We start from the raw sequence: 14194 nt of genomic DNA, 5'->3' as shown, positions 1-14194 counted from the left end.
CAAGACGTGTTGGATGACCAAAATGGCGTGTGCCTATGTTGCACCAAACTCGAGTTCTATTAGGTACTGCCAGGGTTCAGCGTCAGCTCTATCTTGGGTACTTGGGCTAACCATTGATGCTGGATTGAAATAGGCATCCCATATTGACACCGTATGTCAACGACTGTCCTCTGCTTGCTTTGCTCTTAGCAGACTTTGCCCGTGCCTCAGTTCTACTAACGTAAAAAAGGCCTATTACGGTTATTTTAACTCTATTTTAATATATGGAATTGACCTTTGGGGCTCGGCTGCGGAACGCGAGCGAGTATTCAGGCTCCAAAAAAGAGCAGTGCGCATTATCGCAGATGTGAGTTGTGTTCAGAAACCACAAAATCTTAACTGTACCCAGTCTTTATATCTTAGAACTGGCTAAGTACGTCAGAAAACACATTCATCTCTTCCGTACCAACGCTGATGCGCACGGTTCCATTACCCGACGGCGACATGAGCTGAGCTTGCCGCACATACGACTCGTTAAAACAAAAAAATGTCCTAACTACATTGGTACTAAGGTTTACAATGCAATCCCTCCAGCAATTAAGCAGGCTTCAAGCTATAATGTAATCAAGTTTTGCTTTTATTTTACGTACAAGCTTTTGTACGTCAAATAAAAGCAAAACTTGAAATTGACGCTTTGTACTCGATTGATGAGTTTTTTGGTAGTACTCAATGAATAAATAATAAATGGACATGTAATCAGGTAATAAGAAGTCTATAGTATAAAAAATAATAATATTGCAATCTGAATGATTGAGAACAAAATGTACCTACACTATACTTATTGACTTAATAATATAAATATGTACCTATTTAACTACGTATGTTGTTTGTTATAAATTTGACGTGTAAAATGAATATTTTATGAATAAAAAATTGAAATTGAAATACTGTTCTCCCAAGTGCTCAGCAAGATGTGTTGGATGACCAAAACGTCGTGTGTCTATGTTGCACCAAACCTGAGTTCCACTAGATACTGCCAGGGTTCAGCATCAGCTCTATCTTGGGTATTGCTCTCCCAAGTGCTAATCAAGACGTTGGATGTAGAGATGGGTAGGGGTGAGTAAATACTGAATATTTACTCAAAGCACTCGGTAAAAACTCGTATTTTCTCATTTAGGTGAGTAAAAACGATTGCTAATAAATTATTTAAAAAAGCGGCCAAGTGCGAGTCGAACTCGCGCATGAAGGGTTCCGTACCATTTAAGACGTATTAAAAAAAATCTACTTGCTAGATCTTGTTCAACATTTTACCACTTTGGACACACATTTTACCACTTTGGAAGTGTCTCTCGCGCAAACTATTCAGTTTAGAAAAAAATGATATTAGGAACCTAAACATCATTTTTGAAGACCTATCCATAGATACCCCACACGTATGGGTTTGATGAAAAAATTTTTTTTAAAAATGTTATGACGTATTAAAAAAAAAAACTACTCACTAGATCTCGTTTAAACCAATTTTCGGTGGAAGTTTGCATGGTAATGTATATCATATATTTTTTTTAGATTTTTCATTCTGTTATTTCAAAAATGGCTCAAATGATCACGTTCAAAGTATTTTTTTTAATACTATATTCTACGGCTAATCTCCCGATATTATTTCATTTTTTTTAACTTTGGTTTGAAAGATAAGGAGTGATAAAAAAAATTCGGCCTTTAGAAACAGGTTTTTACAAAATGATTCAATTTATCCAAAAAAGTTTTTAGAAGCATTCAAGTTATATTTAAAGACCCATTTAATGATGTGTAACATGTATGGAGTGCTCCCCTTAAAAAATATTTCTTAGCTTACAAAATACACCCATACTTCAAATTTATATGCCCCTTTCAGCACTCTAAATAGTTTATACCCACCAATTTGGGTATAAACGAGTAAATACTGCTAAATTGAGTAAATACTGAGTATTTACTCATTACCCATCTCTGGTATAATGCGCATAGCAGTGCGCTTACAGAAATTGGTCAGTATATCAGTAGACAAAAATGTAGTACTGTAAGCTACTATTTTCTGCCGTTTATGTCTTTTCTATGGGAGCGCGGCGGCACGTGATTGGTCAAATTCTTTATAGTTGAGTTGAGAAACACAACTGTAATGGTTGAATTAAGATTCCGTATACAAAACTATAATAGCGTACTTCTCATGTATGGGAGGGAGCCTTCTTCATGTATCATGTGTGTGTATGTGCCATCTTTTTTCATGTATGGGAGCGCGGCCGCACGTGATTGACTACAGAGTATCGAAATGAATATTATAGTTGAGTTTAACGCAATTATATAATTAACCAGCCAAACCGAGTTGGTGGTAACTACTGGGATTCTTTTTGCCAGTAGTTACCAGTGGTAAACGGTGGGGGAAATAAATCCCAGTATTTACCACTGGTAACCAGATACTATGGTAGTGGGTATAACCCGGTATAATTTGTTTGTCTTCCCCATACATTAGAACATAACTTGACCGAATCATTTTCTTACGTTACAAAAAAGGTACAAATATCTCAAATATATGCACAAAAAGTGAAGTCAAGTTAGAAGATAGCAAAGGCTTGTCTGCTCCCAATAATAGTGCTAAATCACTGCTGAATGAAATTTGAATGCAAAATGTAGGGTATGAAAACTTTAGATTTTTTTTATTTGTGTTTGAGTCGATGGACTGCATATAAATGCAAACGTGAGAGTCAGAATGGCGGGTGTACCTAAATAAAAATAATTGAAAAGCATACCATATTTTTGTACCTAATTTGTGCTATTTAGTACCTCCGTTAAAAAAATTTTTACCTCACGGTACACAAAGTTATCATCAAAAAACAGTACACCCGCCATCCTGACAGTCAGAATAGCGGGTGTACTTTATTACGCTATGTTCCCGTGGTTATTGATAAATTCTATAAAAGCCAAATTTTTGTACCTTTTTTGTACCTTATGATTTTCTGAGTTATTTGAACTGAACAGATTAAACATTAAAGGTACTAAATCCTGGCTTAATAAAAATAATTGTACCTTAGCGTTTTTTCTTAAAAATGCCTGCAAAAGTATAATAGCAAGCAAAATATAAATGAGTAAAACTTGGAAACCACAAATAAAATGGATCATGTTATAATTGAATATGAAGGTACAAAAATTTGGCTTTTATAGAATTTATCAATAACCACGGGAACATAGCGTAATAAAGTACACCCGCCATTCTGACTGTCAGGATGGCGGGTGTACTGTTTTTTGGTGATAACTTTAAGTACCGTGAGGTACAATTTTTTTAAAGGATCTAAATAGTACAAATTAGGTACACAAATATGATATGCTTTTCAATTATTTTTATTTAGGTACACCCGCCATTCTGACTCTCACGCTATGCAAGCTGCCAACTCCTCCTTCAGGCGTCTTCTAATAGTCCATTGGCTAATAGACACTTTCGGGGTCTCGAGGAGCTTCTGGCGAAGCTTAACAGCATTCAGTATACGATGCCGTCCACAGCTATGGTTTTCATTTAATTTTATTTAGGTACACCTGCCATTCTGACTCACTACAGAGCTGCAAATGGCCCATAACTCACCTCAATGCACCGAAGAGCACGACGCATCTCCGCTCGCGAACATTAAGTTTGGTACGACCCTTCAGCAATGGAGCCCCGGACTTTTCTCCGACGAGTGCAGCATAACTTTGTTCGGTAATACCGGACGAGCACGAGTCTACCGAAGGCCTGGGGATCGGTTCCCGCAATGCTGCATCGAGGAACGTGTTGCCTATAGTGGTGGGTCGATTATGGTCATGCCAAATTGATACTCTATGCTCATTTCTTTGATATTGGCGTGTTATATACCATCGGAAAAGCTGGTTATTCAGTTTTAAATGTAATACGTTTTTGAAAAAACGAAGCATTTTCAGTACAAGCTTTTATCGCTGACTGTACTTTTCTTGTCACAGGCAACTAATACTCATCGAGACAATCCAAAAAAACCCAAACACTGGCTAATAATATCGGACAATGGGGCCTACGTATGCAGAAGTGGTCACGTCACTTATCGTCCCCCTTTGTCTTAACAAGAAATATCTACAGTATGTATTTTTGATATAACCTCAAACTTAAACTAGATGTAGATTTTAGTGCTATAAAACAATTCTGAAAGATTTTTTTAGTTTACTCTTCACTTCCAGAGCATAATTAATTTGTGAATTTTTTCGAGCGGCAATGTATTTCGTACATCATGGTCACTTGTGACAGTTGTGACACTTGTGACGCCGCGTCATTAAGTGCGACGTTTTTAGTTAAAACAATGTAGTGATACATTGCTCGCTGAATTATTTCATATGGAAAAATAAAAATCGTCCATTTTTTATAAAACCTATGAAAATGTGTTAATTACAGCCTAATCTAACTGCCCTTTGGTTATGTGGTCGTATCAAAAATACACGCTGTATATTAATGACGTGAGAACATTCATCTAGTCTAGATGCCACATACTTAATTATGAATTTTCTTGCGCTACAGTTACATCAGGCTAATTATCGTTTACAAAATCAGATTCTTTACAATAGCCTAGATAACTTCCATTCGGCTGGCTCGAGTTAACATGGTTAGGAACATTCAGATGAAAACAAATACCTCAGTTCGGAAGGTATCAGTTATGTCCCACTGTTATGAGAGATATGGCCATGTCATCGGTTGGCCGTTATCTCTTTGTTGGATCACTCCGCTTTTGATTTTGAAAATCATATTTAGCTTATCCTCACGCAGAAGTACAAAACTTAAAAGATTCACACCGAAGTACCAGTTTACTATACCTACAAGTCTATTTACCATTTATTTACTTACCATAAAGTTACAAAGGAAGGAACATACGTGTAAGTTAATGTTGAAGAAAAGTCATACCGTTTTTCCTACCAATGTACTGGAGAAGGGAGGTGTAAGCGGCGCCGGTGGCGGCGCACTTTGCCGCCAGTAGGTACAGTGTGCTAACATGCGGCGGTGGGCGGCGCTGTGGCAGGCCTCCACGCTTCTGCTTGTGGGAGCCACGATCAACATTGGATTCTTCACACGATCCAGAAATTTTTTACCACCACCACAGGTAACACATATTTCATATAAGGTGTTTTGAGAAATTCCGAATGATGGATAGGAATGATTTCAGTGCAAACTTTGGAAATCTTCTTCGTCATATTTATTGACATTAAACTGACAGTCGTGAGTGGTTTCGTAAAACTGTCCATTTTCGGAATTACTCCATAACTACCACCTTTAGTTTATGAGTGCGCATTGCGATTATTTTCAGGTTTTTGTTTGCATGAATAGTTATTTGTTTTACAAGGGGGCAAAGTTGTTGTTTAACCGCTCGTGCTAATATTGACACCCGAGCAAGCGAAAATTCCTAAATTGAACCACGAGCGAAGCGAATGGTTCGAGAAGTTGAATCTTGAGCGTTGCAAGGGTTTCAAGGCACGAGGATTAAACAAGCTTTTCCTCCGAGTGAAACACAAAACTTTTCACCACACCACCGCGAGGAAAATATGACTAACTATGAAATACCAAAAAAATCAAACCAAATCAAATCCAAATGAATGTAATATAAAAAAATATCATTCAAAATCATCATTTAAAAGTCAATTCTACCAGCTAATATAAGGAAACAACTCAAAATTAGCATCTGATTACTTTGCCTCACATGTGGATAAAATGCAACTTTCTCATTAGTTTTTGAACAATCAAGACGGCCTTTATCAGTTGGTGCGGTTAAAAACATTATTTCATCATATAAAAAGAAAACTTTCTATATTTGTTCCACGCTAGTGCAAATGCAATAAATACAGACAGCAAAGTACCTAGTGTAGCCATAAATTGTTAATACGGTAACTATACAGAAAAATGAATTAATACTTTCATATTAAGTACTTAGACATACTTATAAAAATGCCTACTGATTATTCGATATTGTGATAGTTTGCGTTTATACTCGTAGGTACATTCTTTTTAATGTAATGAACGACAGGAGCACCTTAAATTCACGCACTATCTTTTCACCACCTCCGTCGGGAATTTTGATCCTTAATTTCGGTAACAAACTAAAATAATAGTTATTTGTGGGGGCAAAGTTGTTGTTTAACCGCTCGAGCCAATATTGATACCCGAACAATCGAAAGATTCTAAAATTGAACCACGAGCGTTGCGTGTGGTTCGAAAAGTGGAATCTAAAGCGTAGCGAGGCTTTCAAGGCACGAGGGTTAAATAAATTTTGCCACCGAGTGAAACCTAACATTTTTCACCACACTAAATATCAAACCAAATCAAATCCCAACGAACGTTTTACCGTCCGGCACGTGTGATCAAGGCATAAGCTAGGGGTTAATTTTTTTTGGGAATTATCCGATTACCCTCACATTTAAAAAGATAAGGTTGAATCCATCATTCGATATACGATAAGGTCGATAAACAACATCGTTCTCCCAAATATGATCTTCCTCTTATCAAAATTATCGAGTTTCAATAAATAATTTAAGGCGAAGTTTGTCCTTGTCAATTGGTGGTATTTTTAAATCCATTGTAATATGAAGTAAGTGCTATGTATACAATCGCTGGGTCCTTTAGCATTATAGTTAGTTACAAGTTACGAACTAATGTACTATAAGTGGGATTTTTTAAATAAAATATAATAACAGCAAAGTCATAACTATCATAAGAACCTACAACTGAGAACAGTTTAGATATTTTTTTTCAAACGGTAGAAATGGTTACGCGATTACCTTAAGTTCTATAGGAAATATCAGAAATCGGCTTAGATAATCTCACCTCAAGTCTTCCGTATAACTTACCTATGATCGAAAAAGGAATGTTAAATAAAATAATAGTTACCTAATATATTGAAATTCTCTTTCATACCTACTTTATTGGCTTTGTTTTAGTACCTATAAATTTATTATTTACTTCAATTTGTTAGTACATTTTACCCAATTTGTAACAATTCAGTAGGAATAAAACATGAAAGTTGTTTAAGTTCCTATACTATTTTAGTAACCGAGTAGTAATTTATAGCAGGAATTATAATTATAAAATATATTTCATCCTCGTGTTTTAAGCATTTAAAATATGTGGAGTGCATAGAAGCGAAAGAAATGTGGACTACGAACGCGATATGCGAAATGTGGCTGTTATTGTTGCATTTTAGAGCCAGATATATTTTATAATTATAATTTTTTTACATATAATTATTTGCTAATGGCGTACAATAATCTAATTATCATACTTATTTAATATCAACCAGAAATTGTACGTTTTACTCTACTGGGGGCCTAGCCAAGGTGCCGATTGTTTGCGCTACGACAACAAAATGCTTTCTGTCTCTCTATCACTCTTACATCTTAGATAGCATTTCTTTGGCGCAGCGTAAACGATTGGCATCTTGGCTAGGCACCGGGGATAGATGGACGGTAACTTGGTATTTTTTTCTTCAACACAAACTTACAATTCAAATTATATTAGTTACATGGTTATTATTATGGATATTATAATATCTCGAGGAAATTGGCCTAATCCCGACAGAAAAGGGCCTGTTACCTCTTTAGGATGAAAAGCTTGATGGTAGTGGCTTTCACAATATCTTAGGAGCGGACTTCAACTCTAACTTAAAACTATTTAATTTAATTAAACTAAGTACATATTATAATATTTTTTCTTTGTTAACTATTAATGGTAGTGTGATTTTATTAAAACCAAAACTTTGATAGAAAAGAAGAATGAAATGTAACTACTTAAATAAATATACGTGCAGTGTGATGACGAAGCGTGTTGTGGAATTGTGGATGTTTTTTGCTTGTTTACGTATATATGTGTCAGTGCACATGGAAAAGTACCTTGTTGCAGGTATTGAGTTCTGCATAGTTCCAAAAAGTAGATTAAATTTGCTATCAATACAAAAAAGAATAATGACTGTAGGTGGAACCACTATTTTTATAAAAAAAATTGAATTTTCGACTTCCGAAATGCACAAGTTGAGAAAATTGCATTTAAAGTTTATAGTGGCAAAAAACACACTTCTACTTCGAAGTTACATAGTGAAGGGTATAATCATAATCTTTGGATGTTAAAGAAATATAAAAAATACATGTTAATTATTCTGATTTCTTAGGTTGAACATGCCAGGGTGGAAGAAACACGAAAGTGTTAATTATACCCAATTCATAAAATAATGAGATTAAAACTGTTAATTTCTCATCATATTTACATATTTTATGGCATTTTGGGACAATTGAATGAAAGAAAACTCCATAATCATAAAGAAATTTAATAATTACCGCATTTTTAACAATTACAATAAAGATCACTTATAATATTAAAAATCAACAAAATAATTAGTATATTCATGCTATATCACAAGATCAAATGGTATTGAGCGTGGTGTACCACAATGGTATAATAGAAATGGTGTTAAAGCAGTTTTTTTTAACAATAAAGTTTAGTGACTCGGTCGAAACTTTTGTATGGAAACGTAACTAGGGTACCTTGTCACGACATTTACTAAACTTTAGTAACTTAATCTCGAAGATCACTATTTTAGTAGGTACCTATAATGCAAGAAATATCTGTAATAAAATGTTATTTAGGATAATCATAGTGGAAATCAATGTATTCTTATTTATAAAAACTTCTGTTTTAGTCGTGTAAGACATAAAGTTTAGCATTTTACTAAACTGGGTACCTTGTCACGCTAAGTCATTATCACATCTTACATAAATGGAGTAAAACTAGAATAAATAACTCAATTGTGTACATAACTGCACCTAATTTATGATTTATCAGTCTTTCAATCAATATTATAATACTAATTAATTATACGTCAAACAACTAAAATCACAGCTCAATTTTTCATTGACTAAATTCGAGATCAACAAATTAATTTTTATTAATACCTACAGAAACACCTCGTGACGCGACCTTGGTATCGGTATTTTCCCTCAATCTATCCTCAGCATGGTCGCGTCACGACACACGATAGTGAAGGTGCAATTCTGTATCGATATCGATGAAATAGGCTTGGTGAAATATTCCGGGAATGCTTATTTAAATCAAAATACTTTGTTTTAGTACATAACATAATAAAATAAGTAAATGTAATGTCGAGGTCTGTAATGATAGAATTATTGGATTTTTTTAATATATCGCAAATTCTCAGTGAATTCCACCAAACCTAATTTATTTAAATCTTCCTTAAAATAATTAGTATATAATTTACCGTTACCTTCACCACCTCTCCAGCCTCTGATCTAAGTAATGGCAAACGTATGAAATTAAAATAAATAGTAATTTCATACAAGAGTCATGCAAGTTGAATGTTTTCTTATAAAAAACATTTAAGTATTTTTTTTTGTTTAAAAAATCATTTTGCTATAGACCGATCCTATACCCTATCTTAGAAAGAGGTAGTTGACTACCCGCGATGGAAATATTGACAAAACTTCAAAATTTAAAGGCTTTTAAGACATGGCGTGACAAGGTACCCTGACTACTAAACTTTATAGTCGGAGAAATACACTAAAAAACATACTTCATTTTACAGATATTCTTGTACACACGTGTTCCTTAGGATGTAAATAACCCAATTATAACACAAACCCATTTTGGCACTTTTTCACCAGCTTCCACAAAAACTCATGTAACTCGGTAACTAAATGTCGTGACTAGGTACCTTTCCAGATGCACTGACACATATATTGACGAAGCCTGCGTTATGGACCTTGCCTCTGTCTTGATTTGATGTCAAATTGTGTTCTTAATAAAGGATTCTTATTAAAGCTTCTTTTTGTATACGCGCTATATGTATTAAGCTTTTTGGACGTTTTTGGATTGTTTATTAGAAAATATTGAATTCACTGGAAGTAAATTTTGTTCGATAGAGAAGCAGCGAGGACTTTCATTTACGTCACTTGTTCGTAAATGAACAATACAAGTAGGTAAGTACAGTTCTTTACTGTAAAATATCGTGTCTACATGTTATAATCTACTTCTACACGTACACTCAATACGGAAATTAGTATTGCGCTAAGTATCGCAAGTGAATGATAACATTGTGATCTATATGGATAATAAGCGGTGTAAAAAATCGAGCATTCGTGCTTACGAATAATTCTTGCGCCGTTAACAGCACGGTAATTGCCAATTTGCGAGTATTTCATGTTAATTGCTTCTGACGTGACTGAATCCGCACGAGTAGTCGCATCATTCATTCCCACTGTGTGCTCTGAGTAGGGTTTGCAATCCGGATGTATGAAATTATTTTCCCATACATTTCAGATCCATCGTGCAAACCCTAACTCTGAGATTTAACCACATTGTGATGTTGCGAGAATTAGGGGTAGCTATTGGGATTTTCAATACAGTAAAACGCCATCCCGGCGGGGGCAGTAGGGATGTGAATATTTTTTTTGTAGCTATTTAATTTTCGCAATCAGGTTGCCCTGAAAGTAATTTAGTTATATTTTTGAATAATTTATTTCTTCTTCTCGTAACACTTAAGTAGTAAGTTTTTATGTGTGATTTGAAAAAGTGTTTGTCAACCTGTCGGATATCATTTATAAATATACTCCTTACGAGGCTTATTTAAAAAAAAAAACAGATATTACATTTTCCTTATTATATCGGTTTTAACTTAGAAAACGATTCAACCGTATTTGATAATTCTTATGACGTGAGTAGGCATGTATTGAAGGGGGTGTCAAACTTCCGTTTGGCTAAAATACTTTTCGCCGAATTTCACTTCCCAATAAACGTATCGGAATAGTTTCATTTCCCAAATGAATCTTTGGCAATTAATTTGTTTGGTCAATTTATCATTTTCAAATTTTATTAAGACAAAAACTTATTTAGCAAGCGTTTTTAATAGCAAAACTTATATTCCAAAAAAAATGTTTAATCCAATTGTCACTTCGCAAATTTGGCAAATAAGCATCTGTATTTAAATTTCTTATATTTTTTGTTGTGTTTGAGTTTTTATTTTTTATATCATTTCTACTCCGATTCAGGAGTTTTTTTTACATTTTTACCGAGAAAGAACTATCCCCAATTGTTTTGTTTTATATGACCATAATCTAACGGACAAATAAAAATTTAATGAAATTTTGGAGACACTTTTGTGCTCGTTATTCTGACTGGAAATAATATGTATAAGTGACAAGTGTTCACAATTCTTAAATGCAAATTGGGGGTACAGCTTTAAGAAGAAAATATAATGATAACCCAATAAACGTATCGGAATAGTTTCATTTCCCAAATGAATCTTTGGCAATTAATTTGTTTGGTCAATTTATCATTTTCAAATTTTATTAAGACAAAAACTTATTTAGCAAGCGTTTTTAATAGCAAAACTTATATTCCAAAAAAAATGTTTGATCCAATTGTCACTTCGCAAATTTGGCAAATAAGCATCTGTATTTAAATTTCTTATATTTTTTGTTGTGTTTGAGTTTTTATTTTTTATATCATTTCTACTCCGATTCAGGAGTTTTTTTTACATTTTTACCGAGAAAGAACTATCCCCAATTGTTTTGTTTTATATGACCATAATCTAACGGACAAATAAAAATTTAATGAAATTTTGGAGACACTTTTGTGCTCGTTATTCTGACTGGAAATAATATGTATAAGTGACAAGTGTTCACAATTCTTAAATGCAAATTGGGGGTACAGCTTTAAGAAGAAAATATAATGATAATTTATTTTAACTTGTATGATACAGGTATTGCAAAGTATCAAGTAATTATTTGCAATAACTTGTCAAACAAGAGTTTCGCTAACTGTAAATTGGGATAACTTGTTTTGCCAATCATTTTTTGGGAAATTATTATTTGGGTATAATAGTTTGGGATGTGATACTTTGGGAAAACAGGATACGTAGAGATGATAGAGGGGTGAGTTGTTTGTAGATAAAGGTTGTCAATTTACACTAGCAGTCAAATGTTTACTTTTACTTTACTATTTTTACTCTGTAATGACATCTATTGAGACTGTCAACTTAATATTTTTATCATAAGAAGAAATCTCGATATAGTTATTATGTATAAATATTTTTAATCAACTAAGGCAAAGGTCAAAAGTACAGAAAACATTAAATTGTTTTGTATAGGAGCATAAATAAAATATTGCTACCTAAATAAAATATTATCTTTGACAAGTCTAGTTACTGTAATGTTCATAATCCGAAAGTGTCAACCTTAGCAAATTTCCCAACTCCGCTCATTGTTATCCTTAGTTAGTTTAGTTGAACCCCACCTACGGATTGAAGTGAGATTTCTAACTATGTTTATCATTAAAATTATGAAATGAAACTACAGATAATCCTTAAAAATCTAAAGATTTAGGTATCTATTAATCAGTGTGCTACATGTAAACAAACTTTCATCGAGGTTGTAATTTCTGTTCTGTCCCTTCTCGCCCCATTTGAAAATATAGAGTTAGTTAAATCTTTGTCTTAATACATTGACAGGTGTCTGCCTGCGTTGTCTGTCCGTCTATCAGTCAATTGGCTTGTATTTATAGAACAAATAAGATAGGCAGTTGAAAATTTCCCACAGTGTATTATTCTATTGTAGCTATGACAACAAAAAACCTGGAGCCTATTGCATAATAAAATACAACCTAATATTTATTGTATTTTATTATGCAACAGGCCCCTGGTGTATTAGTGCACTAGCTATATATCTCTGATTTGGTGCGAAGGACACGTATTTCTTTTTCTAAATTTTGGTGTGATAATAAAAAAAAATTACTGCATGTATAACAATAAAATAAAATAAAAGCTGCTCAAGCGTAAGCCGGGATTAAGGAAATAATTAAAACATTGTAAAAAAAACTTATGGTACAACCCTCATGCGTGATTTGATATACATCTGGTATTTTACTTTTTAGCTTTATAACTATATAATTCAGTACGAGTATAGCCGCGTGCATCATACAGGAAGCGAAATACATGCTTGTCACGCAGCTTCTAATAGTATGTTTCTTTTGTTTATAATAACTTATCTAAGTATGGATTTCTATTGTTTTAGGTCAATTGCTTGGAATTACCAAATTATAGTGCCGACACTTTCGCCCGGACGTTTAATTCAGGTAAATGTTTTACTGTTTTTAGTTATATTCATTTGAATATGTGTTGTAAACTAGTACATATGTATATTTTTATATTTAGGACGGCGTCTTCCACGTCAGGTTGGCCCTATGTTTGTCCCGCCCACTACGGCTACATTTCTTAGCAGACCACTGATACACATCAACGAAATATCGCCTAGGATCGATCAACTTCTGCCTGAAGCCGACGACATAGTGAAAGAGCATGCGAAACTCGTGCAAGATATAAACAGCTTGAAACAACTCGTGTTTGTGTCCCCTTTCGCGGACGAAAACCGAGACTACGAAGATTCAATTTTCCATGAAATTATAGAGACTACTACACGGTTGCCGAGGACGAAGGTGACCACTACAACAAAGCCGCCCCCAAAGACGACGAAGGCGAGCTCCATCCCAATTGTTCTCCTCGGTGGCGCCAGTAATCAACGGCAAGTGGTTAAAAGTCAACCGATCAAGTTTCCTAAGACATCTATAAGTTTGGTTGGAACTTCCGTATCGCCATTATTAAAACACCCCTATCCTTTTGTGATGCAAGAGACATCACGGAAACCTCTCAAAGTGTGCATGTCCACTATGCCTACCATGTACACCACCTCCCGACCACCCACTTTGTGGGAGCGGTTATTACGCTCCATCATCCCCAGATAGTTTATAAACGTTAATTTAATATTAGGTACCGTAAGATATGCATGTAAAAAATTATTTCTGTCTTTATCAATGTTATAGTAAGTTAGCCGACTGCCATCGCTACTTGTTACCGTTTCGTTACGATGATATGGCCGGAATAATTGTGATTCAGTAATTAATAAATGAACAGAACGGATCCCATCGTTTTTCTGTCGCGTTAGGATATGGGAAGTGCTGATTCCCTCCGTTACTTAATCATCACGGTTCGTCTGCTGCGGCGGTTACCGCACCGCACATTGTTGTCGCCGATCGCGTGTGCTACTTCTAATTACAGATGCCGATTATGTATTGTCTATTTTTTACACTTTTACGCGTCGGAATGAAAAGTTGAACGTCTTATATGTTGTGACGAAACTGACTTTTTAA

General features: G+C 34.5%; 1 protein-coding gene across 1 annotated transcript; it reads left to right on the top strand.

The window, feature by feature from the left end:
* The first annotated feature begins 4918 nt into the window (after positions 1–4918).
* On the top strand, positions 4919–13964 carry LOC133515597 (uncharacterized). Its single transcript, XM_061848176.1, has 3 exons — positions 4919–5099; positions 13063–13123; positions 13203–13964. Exons 1-3 carry the CDS (start codon positions 4992–4994, stop codon positions 13787–13789), a joined length of 756 nt encoding a protein of 251 aa, XP_061704160.1. The 5' UTR covers positions 4919–4991; the 3' UTR covers positions 13790–13964.
* Positions 13965–14194: the final 230 nt, after the last annotated feature.

This window comes from Cydia pomonella, chromosome 1 (genome assembly GCF_033807575.1).
Source record: "Cydia pomonella isolate Wapato2018A chromosome 1, ilCydPomo1, whole genome shotgun sequence".
Classification (NCBI taxonomy): Eukaryota; Metazoa; Arthropoda; class Insecta; order Lepidoptera; family Tortricidae; genus Cydia; species Cydia pomonella.
The sequence above is the reverse complement of the archived record's forward strand: the minus strand, read 5'-3'. Positions and strand labels throughout refer to the sequence as shown.

Excerpts from the sequence above, each read along its gene's own strand:
- LOC133515597 (XM_061848176.1), top strand. The coding sequence starts at position 4,992 with ATGCGGCGGTGGGCGGCGCTGTGGCAGGCCTCCACGCTTCTGCTTGTG. Across the intron at positions 5,100-13,062 it reads ATTTTTTACCACCACCACAG|GTCAATTGCTTGGAATTACC; the intron begins GTAACACATATT and ends CTATTGTTTTAG. Across the intron at positions 13,124-13,202 it reads CGCCCGGACGTTTAATTCAG|GACGGCGTCTTCCACGTCAG; the intron begins GTAAATGTTTTA and ends TTTTATATTTAG.